Source organism: Schistocerca cancellata, chromosome 3, assembly GCF_023864275.1.
Source record: "Schistocerca cancellata isolate TAMUIC-IGC-003103 chromosome 3, iqSchCanc2.1, whole genome shotgun sequence".
NCBI lineage: Eukaryota > Metazoa > Arthropoda > Insecta > Orthoptera > Acrididae > Schistocerca > Schistocerca cancellata.
The window spans coordinates 269,348,091-269,363,945 of NC_064628.1; the positions used below are offsets into that span (position 1 = coordinate 269,348,091).

At 38.2% G+C, this 15,855-nt stretch overlaps 1 protein-coding gene across 10 annotated transcripts in view; it reads right to left on the reverse strand.

The window, feature by feature from the left end:
* Positions 1 to 15,855, reverse strand: part of LOC126174926 (liprin-beta-1) — a 967,251-nt gene that overhangs the window by 45,109 nt on the left and 906,287 nt on the right. For 9 of the 10 annotated variants that reach the window (XM_049921374.1, XM_049921373.1, XM_049921370.1 and 6 more), the window contains 3 exons: positions 15,166 to 15,334; positions 8,132 to 8,340; positions 6,032 to 6,154 (listed from right to left, as the gene is read on the reverse strand). In XM_049921374.1, coding sequence (XP_049777331.1) covers positions 6,032 to 6,154; positions 8,132 to 8,340; positions 15,166 to 15,334 — 501 coding nt within the window. The remainder of the gene's footprint in view (positions 1 to 6,031; positions 6,155 to 8,131; positions 8,341 to 15,165; positions 15,335 to 15,855) is intronic. The other variant, XM_049921369.1, reaches the window with a different exon arrangement.

Sequence of the window (15,855 nt, forward strand, 5' to 3'; positions counted from 1 at the left end):
AGCAGATGAAAATGTAAATGTGATGGATGACTGAAATTCAGTAGCAGGGAAAGGAATAGAAGGAAAGGAAACAGGAGAACCCGAACTGTGGGAAAAGAATGAAAGATGGAGTTGCCAGTCAGAATTTTGCACAGAACATAATTTAATTGCCATTTCCACTTGGTTTCAGAATGACAAGAGAAGGTTATAAACATGTAGAAGCCCTGCAGACACAGTAAAGTTTGAGATTGATTACATAATGTAAGACAGAGAATTTGAAACCAGATTTTAAACTGTAAGACATTTCCAGTGGCAGATGTGGACTCTGACCTTAAATATGTTGTAATTCTGTCAGAGACAGTGTAGGACTTAACAAGAGCAGTTGAACAGAATGTATAGAATGTTGAAAAGAGATTTTCATCATATAATCAACAAAAGTATAACATGGGTAAAGGAATGGTGCCACATTAAATCATGTACTGTTGAGGGAATTCAATTAGGAAATGAGACATTAATACGAGGGCTATCCACAAAGTACATTACATTTTGGAATTAAAAATAAATAAAGTACTGGAATTTTTTTTTATTATATACAGATGAAAGCCACACTTAAATACTACTTTTCTACATAGTTGCCATTTAAATTAAGGCACTTATCGTAGCGATGGACGAGCTTCGAAATTCCTTCGTCGTAAAATTCGGCCGCCTGCGCCTTCAACCACGTGGTTAATCAGTAACCCGGTAGAAATACAATTTTTGTGGATTTCCTGGAAAGAGGCACTACAATAAAGTCTCCATTGCCAAACTCTGCACAACCTCAGAAGAGCAATACAAAACAAGCGCAGGGGAAAGTTGGGCTCAAAGATCTTGCTGATTCACGACAACGCCCAGGCCCACACGGCAAATGCCACTCGTGAAGTTCTCGAATCTTTTAAGTGGGAGTTGTTTCCTCATCCGCCGTACAGTCCCGACCTGGCATCGAGCGATTTCCACTTATTCCCAGCAATGAAGAAGTGGTTGGCTATGCAGAGTTTTGATGACGACGCGCAGCTTCAAGAAGAGGTAACCACGTGGTTGAAGGCGCAGGCAGCCGAATGTTATGATGAAGGAATTTCCAAGCTTGTCCATCGCTACGATAAGTGCCTTAATTTAAATGGCAACTATGTAGAAAAGTAGTATTGAAGTGTGGCTTTCATCTGCATATAATAAAAAAATTTTAACTCTGCCATTGCCGGTCCCAAGCCCGGATCCTCATCTTACAAGTGATGAGGGAGGAGGAGGGGGAGGAGTAACAACCTCGTAAAAAAACCTGGGTCCATCTGGCTCCGGATGGTAGCACCCTGTGAGGGCCCCTGCCTAGGGTTACGGGTGAAAACCAGTCAACGGTCTCATAGGCGGATGAGGAATTTTTAACTCCCAACGGCTGAGAGAGCGGAGGAACCAAAAATCTATAACTGCAAGCGTCTGTACCCAGATTGGGCGGCTTGTGGGCAGCGTCTGTTCCACGTGTTAGAGGCGGCTGTTTCAAGAAAACCTTCTAACGCTAACAACGTTAGTCGTATTCCTGGTGGGTTACGCAAGTAATCTCCCCAACTTTGAAGAATTTCAACAGTTACAATCTTAACACATGATGGAAATGTCTTTCAGTAACGAAACTACCCCAGGTGGCCAATCCACCGTCGGCAACGACGCAAGCAGACCCATGGATTCTGGGGAGTCTGCAACACCATGCAAATCCAACAAGATTAAACCTAGAAAAATCTTCAACATAGCAACTCTCAACATAAACTCCCTTCTCAAAGTGGGAAAACTTAAGCACCTTACAGACCAGTTACACACGGAAGGCATACAAATTGTGGCGCTACAAGAAACTCGCTTCACTGATGTAAACACATTTGAATCAAACAAATTCAGAATATTTAAAGGAAAACCTGGAAAAATTGTAATGAAGAAATGCCCTCAGCTTGGCACAGCTTTTGCTGTAAACACAAAAATTCTGAACTCTGTCGAACATTTTTGGTCAACATCATCGAGAACATCTTTCCTCACTTTTCGATGTGCAAATAAAAAATACACATTAATTAATGTTCACGCTCCCACAAATGACAAAAATAATGCTAAAAATAGGGAAGAAACAGATGAATTCTGGGAAAACCTTAAGGATCATATATCAGAAATCCCAGAAAACAATGCAAAAATACTTCTAGGAGATTTTAACGCTCAGATTGGAAAAGAAAAGAAATTCCGCGATATTGTCGGCAACTTTCCCGCACACAAACGAACCAACAAAAATGGAGAAAGGTTAATTATGCTCTGTAAGCAGTTTAAACTCAAGCTAATGTCAACACGTTTTAAACATCTTCCCAGAAAACAAAAAACCTGGGTATCTCCGATAAAGAGTATCGGAGAATTTCAAATAGATCACGTTGCCATCTCCTCCAAATGTGAAAAAGAAATATTGAACACATGTGTCCGAAAATCTCTAAACCTCGATTCCGATCACTATCTCACGAAAATAAAAACTAAACTGATCCCACAAAACAAACAGAAAAGCAGAAACGGTGAATATAAAAATAGAAATAAAATAAATTTTGATCTTACAACCCTGAGAAATTACAACCGTAAGTCCAACTCTAACCTCAAGGATTTTCAGAAAAAACTAAAGACATTCTCCCCTTCACAAAACCTCCAAGAATTTCAGAACAACTTGATTGAGGCAACAGAAACAACCTTTCCAAAAAAGAGCAAACCGAGACACCCGTGGTGGGACAGCAACTGTAATGAAGTTCTGCATGAAAGACTTAAAGCCTGGAAAAAGTGGAACTCACATAAAACTGAAAACAACCTTGATGAATTTAAGCAAGCCAGAAAGAATGCCTCGAAAACTATTCGCAACACCAAGAGACAATATGAAAAACAACAACTGGACTCAATCGAAGAGAATTTCAAGAAATGCAACACGGCAGCTTTGTACAAAACATTCAACCAGAAACTCCGAGGATACCAGTTCCCTTGCCTAAACCTTATGAGAAATAATAAGACTCTCGCCACCAACAATACTGAAAACTGTGAAATCCTGGCTGAATATTTTGAGACACTCCTAAACTGCCAAACACCCATCCAGACTCTCAGTTTTACGCAACCAGAAACATTACCAACACATTCAACACCTCCGACACGAGAGGAAATCACAAACATAATCAAAAATCTCAAAAACAGGAAAGCATGTGGAGAAGACACAATTACAGCAGAAATGCTCAAGCTTGGGGGAGAAACATCAGTAGAAGCACTACACAAAGAACTTGAACAAGTATGGGAAACCAAGAAAATCCCAAGTCACTGGAAAACTGCCCTAATTCACCCTTTGTTTAAAAAAGGTGACAAAAGGGATGTTAACAACTATCGTGGAATATCGCTTCTCCCAGTCCCATACAAAATTCTATCAAAAGCCCTGCTCAATCGTGTATCACCAATTATAGAGGGAAAACTTGGAGAATATCAAGCTGGCTTCAGACCAGGAAGATCCTGCGCCGAACAAATTTTTAACCTCAAAACAACAATGAACTATTTATCTACAAGGAGCAAGAAATATTTCATAACATTCATTGATTTCAAAAAAGCTTATGACTCAATCGATAGGGACACACTCATCAAAACACTTTGAGAATATGAAATAGATGAAACAACAATCACCATAATCAAAGAAACATTAACAAATACAACCTCAAAAGTAAAATTCCAAGGAGAAATTTCCCGGCATTTCGAGGTCAAAACCGGCGTCAGACAAAGAGATGCGCTGTCCCCGGTACTCTTCAACTGTGTTCTGGATAAAGTCATAGCGGAATGGAGAAAACTCACGCAAAAACATGGAATTGAGAAAGTCCAAATTGGAGGGAAGTGCTACAAAGCCATTGAAACCAATTATTTTGCCTTCGCTGACGATCTCGCCTGTTTAGCTTACACACAAAAAGACACAATAAAACAAATATAATTACTTAAAGAAACTGCTGAAAAAGCAGGCTTGCAAATTTCATTTGAAAAGACAAAAATCATTACAAATATCAAAAATCCACCAAAGAAAATAACTACGAAATACGGGAAAATACAGGTATCTAAACATTTTAAATATCTTGGTGAACTAATTCAGCCTGTGGCAAAAGGTCATCCAGTCTGCAGGGCTAGAATACAAAAACTAGAGACAGCAACTCACTACTGCAGACAAATGTATTCAAAAAAATGTATATCCAAAAACATTAAACTCAGACACTACCAGACTGTCATTAGACCGCAGATACTATATGCATCAGAAACACTGCCAAATTTTACAAACGCAGAACAGATAGAAAATCGTGAAAGAAGAATTGTGAGGACAATTCTTGGACACAGGAAAATAACAGATGATCAAGGCAAGCCTGTATACAGACTAAAAAGCAACAAAGAAGTGTATACGAAGTGCAGCAAAATTACAGACGAAATTAGAAAAAGAAGATGCTCTTTTATGCTCACATCATGAGGATGAACCCGAATAGGCTTACAAAACAAATATTTTCGTACATCGCAAATCTAAAAAATAAAAATTTATGGTTTATCAACACAGAAAGAGATCTAAAAGAAATGGACATAGATCAGGAAACAATATTTAACAGAAACCTTTGTAGAAAAAAACTGAATTCATTCACGGGTTTCGGTGTGAAAATTAAGAAGACTTGTGGAACTAAATGGTCTGAAGAGAGAAAAGCCACCTTCAGCGCAAGAATGAAAGAAGTGTGGACTGAGAGAAAGAAGACTTCCCAGAAGCGCAAGAAATAACTGTTTTCAAGGTCTTTAATGGCCAAATTTGTATAATAATAATAATAATAATAATAATAATAATAATAAAATTTTCCAATACTTTATTTATTTTTAATTCCAAAACATAATGTACTTTGTGGATAGCCCTTGTAGTAGTAGATGAGTTTTGCTGTTTGGGCAGCAAAGTAACTGGTTATGGCTGAAGTAGAGAGGATATAAAATGCAGAGTGGCTATGGCAAGAAAAGCATATCCAAAAAAGAGGACTTTGTTAACACTTTATACAAATTTAAGTTTCAAAAATATTTTCTGAAGGTATCTGTCTGGAATGTAACTAGTATAGAACAGAAATGAGAACAATAAGTCATTCATACAAGAATAGAAGATTTTCCAATGTATTACTACAGAAGATTAGATGGCTAGAGAGAATAACAAATAAGAAGGTACTCAACTGAAAAAGAAAGTAATTTATGATACAATGTGATGAATAGAAAGTACCAGTTAATAGGACCCATTCTGAGGTATCAAGGAAAAGTCCAATCGGTAATGGAGGGAAGTGTGGAGGATAAAAAGTGTAGAGAACAACGTAGGCATGAATACAGTAGACATAAGTGGGTTCACAATGATGCAGGTTGAACCAGTTATTCAGAGATGAAGAGGCCTTCACAGGATAGACTAGCATGGAGAGCTGCATCAACATGTTCCAGAAAGAGACTGAATAAAGAAATCATTTTGATGCTTTGAAACATACTAAGTAATAACACTGATGCAAGAATCTTTGGTACTCATGATAACAATTTCACAGTTTTTGTCGGGAAATAAACCATAACACTGCCCAACCATCCACATATTTAGCAACTTTCAGACATAATATAAAAAATTTAAATTTAAAAAATGAGCAGAATAATTTCATGGACCCCTTAAGCCAACAGAATCATCAATGAGTAGTCCCATGAATTTTTTCACCAAAATTAGTAATTTGCTGTGGAACTGATAACTTTACAACAATTTCTATATTTTATTATTTTGCCACTGAAGTAACACTAATTAAATTCTTCATATTTTTAGATTTTTTTACTACATAATTGACTTTGTATTGAGTCGTCCTCATTCAAGAGAAGCTTTTCTGTATAAACCTAACAAAAACATAACTGTCATTTAAATTAGAAACATTTATCCAAAAAGAAAATCTGCTTTATTGTTGCAGATAATGCTTAATGGACATGTTTAGTTAGTAACTGTTAGTATTGTTAGAAAACTTACAGCTCCATCACCATGGGATGCTTCACCTTGCTTGGCAGAATCCATTGGGCACACCAAATCTCCAAAGTCAAGTTCTGATTTTGACTTCTTGCGTTTCAGAGTGAATTGGCTTTTCTTGGCAAGCTGAAATACACAACAATATCATGTGATGAAATCAAACGTCCCATCAAACACAAATTGTCATTATTAAGTGTAATGTAATATAAATAAGAAAACAGGCCACAACTGTCCCAATAGATGAGATGCTGAACATCGGATATGCACATAGAAATTGTGGAAAATACTTAGCTTTTGGTAATGCTGCTGTCTGACAGTAGGAGAAAGCTACAGCTTGCAAGAGCAGGCTGACAGATAGGCATGCTGGCAGGAATGCAGAGAACAAAAATGGGTAGTACTTGGGGAAGGGTAAAGAGTAGGAGACAGCATAGGAGATGGAGAAAGGCTGCAAGTAAGGAAGGAAGATTAAGGTTTAACATCCTGTTGACAATGAGGTCATTGGAGACAGGGCACAAACTCAGATTGGGTAAGAATGGGGAAAGCAATCGACTGCATCCTTTCAAAAAACCATCCCGGGTAAAGAGCTGTTATTGAGTAAAATAGAAAAGAAAAATGGCAAAATGAGTGCCTGGTGTAAGTTGAGTGGTGTGGGTGACCAACGGGAGAGAAAGTAAATGGGAGATCATGAGTACACACATTGAGACTAGGAAGGGATGGGGGAGGAGATGAAGGTTTACTTTAATGCAGTACACTTTACACGGAGAGTTCCCACATGTGTAACTTGGAATCATTTGTGTTGGTGGGGAAAATACAAACGGCCTGAGTTATGAAGAAGCCGTTGAAGTCAATTACATTGTGTTGGGGAGAATCCTCTAAAATAAGGTTGTTCAGCTGGCCTTATATCAACGGTCACACCGCACGTTCGTGCAAGTGGACAATCAGTTAGTGCTCTTACCCATGTGAAATAATGCACAGTGATTGTGGAAAAGTTGATATACGATGTAGCTGCTTTCACATGTGATTATGCCTTTGATGGAGTAAGAAATATCAGTGAAATGGCTAGATTCTACACTTACATCTCCATCAGTACTCTGCAACCAACTGAAATGCACCACTAAGGGTACCTCCCAGAGCATCATGTCTGTAATTACTACAATCTTGTCTTCACAGCTCTGGCAGGAGTGATGTGTAGGGGGCTGTAGAATGTATTCCTCGCATTATACGGAGTTTTGAAACTTTGGCAGTAAACTTTCGTGGGATAATTTGCATCCATATTCGTTCCTCGTATCTGTATCTCAATATGATGAGAAACCATGTCAGTCTATAACCATCTTTTTACTTTTTTAAAAGTGTGTTTCAATTCTATGAGTAGCTTATCTTATTTCAAAACTTGCCTTAATCTGTGAAAAAAGTACACAACAAACAATCTGACAACAATTTTTGTTTACATATGCTCTGTAATTCTACATTGTTTTGCCTAATAAGAAATTTTGACAGATATGGCAAAAGATGGAGATAAAAAACTACAAAAATCTTGGAAATGCATGTAAATACATTTGATGCCTTGCTATAAAAACAAACCATTTGAAATATTTTGTAACTTTTCCTATTGTATACTATTTGAACATCTTTTCTTTACCATTTACTTATCTCAACTCCAAATTTTGAAACCTGGATGTCTTTCCCAATTCGTATTCATAGAGTTTCAGTTGTTCTCATTTTTTAAGTTGCTGTATAATCTTTTGCTGTTGGAGATAGGATAAAGCCATGGAAATACATCAATAATGAGAGGCTTATACAATGAACTGAAAAGAAGATAAAACCCAGAAAATTTCTCAAGTCAGTAACTGCGTGATCAAGAAAGAATTATAATATTTTCAATAAAATCTTTCCGGTGCATCATTATGTCGTTAAGTCAATGTTTCGCTCACTGCTACAAATGGTCTTCGTCAGGGTCATGAAAAGCCACATGTAACAGAAGCCAAGACACTGTCATAAAAGGCAACATGACAATGTGGTCATACACCTGGATACATTTTATTGAAGATGGTAATGGCCACAGAAGCCAACAATCACATATATATAATATTTATTTAACCTCACCTTAACTTTGGTTGTAGCTGAAAGTGGGACATAACCAAGGGTCGCCTCAGCTTCCCTCTTCTCTTGTATACAATCACGCCCCAGAAGTTCTTTGAAATGCGTGTTGAGGTGTCGTCGCAGCAATGTTTTGCTTGGTGGAATGGACAGTAAGCTCGCCAGCAGTTCAGCTGTGAAGCGTGGCTCATGGACCATTAGGCCACCATGGACACCTATGGAGAAATTGAATTTCACTTGCATACAACAGTTATTATTTACTCACTAACACATTAAGAAAGATAGGTCATCTAGAAAGATGAATCAGTAGCGACACAGACATACGCTTAATCTTTAGTTGTTGGTTTTTGGTTTTGTAGAGCTTCAGTAACACAGATTGATGATATGATCTCAAGAATACAAGGTGTTTGTGAGGTTGAATCTTCAGTCAATGTTCTCCTTTCCACTTAAAGTTTAGAGAGGTATGAATAACAGGTATGTGAAGATGAGAGTCTTGCAGTCATAAGAAATAGCTGCTGCATTGGAGAGACTACACTCCTGTCATGAACATGAATGGAATAATTTGGTTTATCACATGGCTGAAGAAATATCAGTCATTTTACTGACAATCAGCACTACAGTTGAGTGCAGCACAGCCAAGACGCATTAAATTAGCACATTTGATCATTGCTGCAGTGTAGGTGCCCAATTCAGGGGATTCACTATCTTTCAGTTTGAATTGCACTGGATTTTCACTTTCCACCACATCAAGTGTGTTTCAAGACTGACTTGTTCGTCCACCACTCCTGTTCATCATCACATTGAATGATGTGTTGAAACAGTCAAACAAAGTATCCAGTTACCAATCCTTTAGATTTTGTTGAAGATGGAAGCTTTAGGGTGTAACAGAAGTGGTGGTACAAATGAACTAAATCATCAGCAAGAAGAATTAATGAACTTGGACATTTGAAGAGTGCTGACTCACAGTCACAAAGATTGGGGGGGAAAGGCCTTTTGCTGAAACACTGTATCTAAATCTACAATAGTTATCACAATTAAAATGTATAAATAACTATAGAGCAAATTTTATAGCAAACTTTAAGCTGCTCAGTGGAATCTGTTAGTAAAAATAGAGACTTCCCATGAAGTCGAAAAGGTGACTCCAGTACATAGTGAATCACTGTGGTTTTTTTCCTTTAAAAAAATTCAGAACAATGTGGAGAATTATATAAAAACGGAATGTGATGGAGACAGCAACATATAGTGCCTGACAAAAAACTGTGACGCACCCAGGAGATGACATGGTCATGTGTCAATGTAACTTTGTACGTGTACACACCGTCAGCAGGTATGTAAATGATTAAGAGTTGTAGTTATCTGTGACAGGTATAACAGCCCAAGTTACACTGACATCCGACCATGTTTTCTTGGATCCTTCACTTTTTTTGTCAGGCATTATATGTTGTTGTCTCTATCACATTCTGTTTCTATGTAATTCCCCTTGTTCTTGTTGCTGTTGTTGTTGTTGTTGTTGTGGTCTTCAGTCCTGAGACTGGTTTGATGCAGCTCTCCATGCTACTCTATCCTGTGCAAGCTTCTTCATCTCCCAGTACCTACTGAAACCTACATCCTTCTGAATCTGCTTAGTGTATTCATCTCTTGGTCTCCCCCTATGATTTTTACCCTCCACACTGCCCTGCAATACTAAATTGGTGATCCCTTGATACCTCAGAACATGTCCTACCAACCGATCCCTTCTTCTGGTCAAGTTGTGCCACAAACTTCTCTTCTCCCCAATCCTATTCAATACTTCCTCATTAGTTATGTGATCTACCCATCTAGCCTTCAGCATTCTTCTGTAGCACCACATTTTGAAAGCTTCTATTCTCTTCTTGTCCAAACTATTTACCGTCCATGTTTCACTTCCATACATGGCTACACTCCATACAAATACTTTCAGAAATGACTTCCTGACACTTAAATCTATTCTCGATGTTAACAAATTTCTCTTCTTCAGAAACGCTTTCCTTGCCATTGCCAGTATGCATTTTATATCCTCTCTACTTCGACCATCATCAGTTATTTTGCTCCCCAGATAGCAAAACTCCTTTACTACTTTAAGTGTCTCATTTCCTAATCTAATAGCCTCAGCATCACCCGACTTAATTCGACTACATTCCATTATCCTCATTTTGCTTTTGTTGATGTTCATCTTATATCCTCCTTTCAGTCCTTTGCTGTCTCTGACAGAATTACAATGTCATCGGCGAACCTCAAAGTTTTTATTTCTTCTGCATGGATTTTAATACCTACTCCAAATTTTTCTTTTGTTTCCTCTACTGCTTGCTCAATATACAGATTGAATAACATCGGGGAGAGGCTACAACCCTGTCTTACTCCCTTCCCAACCACTGCTTCCCTTTCATGTCCCTCGACTCTTATAACTGCCATCTGGTTTCTGTACAAATTGTAAATAGCCTTTCGCTCCTTGTATTTTACCCCTGCCACCTTTAGAATTTGAAAGAGAGTATTCCAGTCAACATTGTCAAAAGCTTTCTCTAAGTCTACAAATGCTAGAAACGTAGGTTTGCCTTTCCTTAATCTTTCTTCTAAGATAAGTCGTAAGGTCAGTATTGCCTCACGTGTTCCAGTATTTCTACGGAATCCAAACTGATCTTCCCCGAGGTCGGCTTCTACTAGTTTTTCCATTCGTCTGTAAAGAATTCGTGTTAGTACTTTGCAGCTGTGGCTTATTAAACTCATAGTTCGGTAATTTTCACATCTGTCAACACCTGCTTTCTTTGGGATTGGAATTATTATATTCTTCTTGAAGTCTGAGGGTATATCGCCTGTTTCATACATCTTGCTCACCAGATGGTAGAGTTTTGTCAGGACTGGCTCTCCCAAGGCCATCAGTAGTTCCAATGGAATGTTGTCTACTCCCAGGGCCTTGTTTCGACTCAGGTCTTTCAGTGCTCTGTCAAACTCTTCACGCAGTATCGTATCTCCCATTTCATCTTCGTCTACATCCTCTTCCATTTCCATAATATTGTCCTCAAGTGCATCGCCCTTGTATAGACCCTCTATATACTCCTTCCACCTTTCTGCTTTCCCTTCTTTGCTTAGAACTGGGTTTCCGTCTGAGCTCTTGATGTTCATACAAGTGGTTCTCTTATCTCCAAAGGTCTCTTTAATTTTCCTGTAGGCAGTATCTATCTTACCCCTAGTGAGATAAGCCTCTACATCCTTACATTTGTCCTCTAGCCATTATGCTTAGCCATTTTGCACTTCCTGTCTATCTCATTTTTGAGACATTTGTTTTAATTTTTGCCTGCTTCATTTACTGCATTTTTATATTTTCTCCTTTCATCAATTAAATTCAATATTTCTTCTGTTACCCACGGATTTCTACTAGCCCTCGTCTTTTTACCTACTTGATCCTCTGCTGCCATCACTACTTCATCCCTCAAAGCTACCCATTCTTCTTCTACTGTATTTCTTTCCCCCATTCCTGTCAATTGTTCCCTTACGCTCTCCCTGAAACTCTGTACAACCTCTGGTTCTTTCAGTTTATCCAGGTCCCATCTCCTTAAATTCCCTCCTTTTTGCGGTTTCTTCAGTTTGAATCTACAGGTCATAACCAATAGATTGTGGTCAGAGTCCACATCTGCCCCTGGAAATGTCTCACAATTTAAAACCTGGTTCCTAAATCTCTGTCTTACCATTATATAATCTATCTGATACCTTAATAGTTTCAATTTCTTAAATAATAATAAATCACACATAATGATGAAGTTTGACTATCTTCACACCGCACATCCTAACTAAATTTCAGTTGCTTAGCAGTTTTACTGAAACTGAATGTTCTAATTTAGTAAATCTCTTTTGATGTGGAACATGCTATCAAGTGGGGCTGTCAGTGCCAGCAAAGTCAACCTGCTGCTGCAACCTCTGATATTAACCATTTTGACATGCTGGGAAGCCTCTACTTCCACTAAGAGATTCCAGTGGGCAGCTTAGAATTTTACTAGAAAATTTACTCCATAGTTATATATACAGTTTAACTGTGATAGTTATTGTAAATTTGGGCACAATGTTTCATCAAGAGGCCTTTTCTCTCAGCCTTTCTTGATCGTGAGTCAGCTGACCAAACCTAGATACTGGACTGTGTTTTCATAGGTCCACACAAGAAATGATTTTGTCATACAACGATTACCTGCATTTAGAGTGAACTCAATGCTGCCTGTTTAGTAAGTCATTCCACACAAGCAAATGGAAGACATGCACGAATCTATACGTGTAGCACCAACCACTTCCAGCAAGTATGCCTCTAACAGGGAAGTTGTCATCACAGATCGGTCACATGAAACTCTGCGTTGGGGCATATAAGGCCACACAGCAGCTGGCTCACTCACAGTTTTTTCTTTGTTGGTTTCTACAGTAGAACCTCACTAATTCATCCCCTATGGGACTGGGATGGTATGGACACAAAAAAGATAGGATTATCAGAGGAGCACGTATCACAACACAGTACAATACAACTTTTAATGTTCAACTGGAAATACTGTCTGAAGTATTGATCCATATTAAGACAGTAACAAAATGAAAAGAAAAACCTGTATCTTACAGTAATATAATTTTACTGTAAGTGAAAGTCTGACATGTGTAAATACTTTATCACTATACTGCAATGACACACAACTGATTTGCATTTAACACTTTAAAACATGGGAAATCACAAGGTATAAAAAAGTCTTCTGGTCTTAAAAAGTCTGTAATGCCCTTTTGCTTGGTAGATGAGAACTTTGATTTTACCGCTATATTCTGCCATTTCCTAATCCACAAAATGTCTATTGGGGTAGACCTAGAGCTTTGTCCATTGTACTGAAGGGCTATATTAAATGCATTTTCAAGATCTGTATGTGATACTCGAGCTGTAGGTTCATTGTCTTCATAATCTTTCTCATTCTCATTGGTTGTTCGAGTTACACTGTCAATGAGTTGGTCATCAATTAATTATGTTCCTGCTGTGTAGTAACATCAGCTGCATTGATTCACTCACTCATGTCTCTGGGCTTAATGTCCACTTGTAAAGACAGCATCACATGTTTGTGTTTAGCTGGTGCCATAATTTAGTTTTGCACATTTTAACAAATAAGAGGAAAACCGTCACTAATTTAGAAAAAAATGTGTGCACAATAATTCTTATTGATTGAGTTAGAAATAAGTTACTTCATACTAAAAGTAACCAAACTATCACACCTAGCAATGGACAACTATCACACCTAGCAATGGACAACTATCTACTGACCCACTTCGTACATGATAGCCATTGACAAGTATAGTCCTGACTGTAGCAATGGCCTGCTTACGTAAACAAACATTGGAAATGGGATGGTCAAACTAATTGGAGTGTCGAACTATGTGAGGTTGGATTAGCGAAGTTCTACTATTACCCAACTAAGCCTCTAAAGAAAATTACGATCACCACTGTTATTTATCTGCCCTGGTTCACAGTTGGGTTTGGATAATTACTGCCAAACTTTCCAATTTTCTGGATGATGGGCCAATTATCTACACTCCATGAGCTGGTATAACAATTCCATTTATTGCTTCTATTTGCTGAGATGGTGATTTTCAGCACCGTAAGACTTACTTGGAACAGTGCTTAATATTATGATTTCAATATCTGTGCAAAATGTGATAGTTGTGCTTGGCCTTAACATTAATTTCAGTTGGGAACTATTGTTGTTTGTTTTTGTGGAGTACTATACAATTTAATCTGTTGTTACAGAATGCTAATTTTGATTTCAATAAACGTTTGTTGGCTATACGGTACAAGTTACAACAGCACGGTTCTGCAAAACACAAATATATAAATAACGTATTAAATAAAATTAAAAAGGAAAGACAAGCCAATTTCTATGCAGCCTCACACATATAAGAAATGTGATACAGTAGGAATATAACACATGATTGGCCCCAAAGTTTCACGTTTGAGTGTTTGTTTTTCTGAGGCATGAAGAGGGGTCACTAGCAGCTCGAAAGGAGGCAGCCAGTTTACTGGTTAGGAATGTGGGAAGGAGTAATGGCAGATGCCCTGCGTCACATCCCTAGTCTATGCATCAGCGACACTGCCTCCCTTATACCTAGCCAGTAAACTGGCTGCCCCCCTCTGACCCACTAGCTACCCACTCCCAAACCCTTGACTTAACCTGCTACCTCTCTCCCTCCCTCAACTCACTGCACCCTCTTACAGCCGCTGAGCTGCAATCCTGGCATTGTGCATCCAGCTAGCACTAGGTAGGGGCATAAGTGTGTGTGTGCGTACTCCAACTTGAGAAAGGCATCATTCTGAAAGCTAACAAGTTTTCTTTCCTTTTTGTGTGAGTCTCTCAAAGACTCAAAACTTCTGCTTTTTGGTGAGTGCCCTCCTCACTCCTATGATAATACAGCACTACAGTATTCAAACTAACCTTTACATCAATGACATCTTTACTTTATTAGCAGCTTCGACTTCTGACTACGTAATTTAAAAGGAAACTGGAAGATGAACCTCTGTTCTGTGAGACTGAAGAATCTGTGTGTTTTTTGCTAACGTCTTTCCAATTTTGAAAAGGGAGGAAATTTATCACTCATTCATAGTCACTATCAGAGTTGGTGTTTTTCCAGTGACGACAAAGGAACATCAGCTATGACCTTGGACACTGAAACATCTCAGCAGGTCACTGAAACATCTCAGCACTGTCCTGTTATGATCCCTCTCAGTATGAAGCCGGCTTTCTGGAACTGATGGAAGTTTATAACAAATGAACACTGCAATCTCTCCCCATGTGGTATACAATAAGACATTCAAGACGTACCTACTATGGAAGTACAAACTTAAGCTTTTTAGAGGAGCTGTCTTCCTTCTTAGCTCTAAAGCAACTAATAAAATAGAAATTAGAAATTTTTTAGGGCAAGAAAGAAATAAACAATATTAAAGTTACTGCAAAATGGTCTCTTACAAATGGAATTCTCCATTAATGAAACTCTGCTTAGATTCTCTGTATCTACAGTACCTGAACCACGTAAGTTAGGGGCATATTCAGCCAAATCAACAGCACGTAACCACTCCATGACACGATGATTTGTCCACAGAGCAACTTCTTGTGGTGTTGGTTGACTGCTTTCATCTGGCAATGATCTTCTTTTGAGGCAATCAGGCTCAAAGTTATGATCTCTTAGAACCTGAAAACAACAACATTATTACAAAATTAATAACGGATAATTTAATGTTTCAAAGAGTGTTACATCCTAGGAACAGTAACAAATAACTGATGGATGCATTGGACAATAAAAAATTCATTAGTTACAAACGATGAAAAAATATTAAGGAAAGTGGATTAGTAGGTTAAAAAGTAAAATAACAGCAGATGAAGGTTTGTACAATGGAGGAAAGAGTGAAAACTACTAACAATATCTAGGATTGTTATCTCTCATCTTTCACCTCTGGCAATGTTTCTTAATGTGAAAAATGCCAAGCTACACCATGGTTCAGAGTTCATCTTAAATTGTAGGTCCCCATATCATAGGCTGGGTAAAACGGTTTAAAGGACAGAGGAAGACAATGGCATAACATCTCTGATAGGACCTATAGTACATAATGATTGGCAAATGTGCCCTCTTAGATGTGGCTCAAGAACACTATGAACTGTTGATCAGTGGAGGACAGGATGAATCCTTGTTTAACAGCTGACCATTCGCAACTT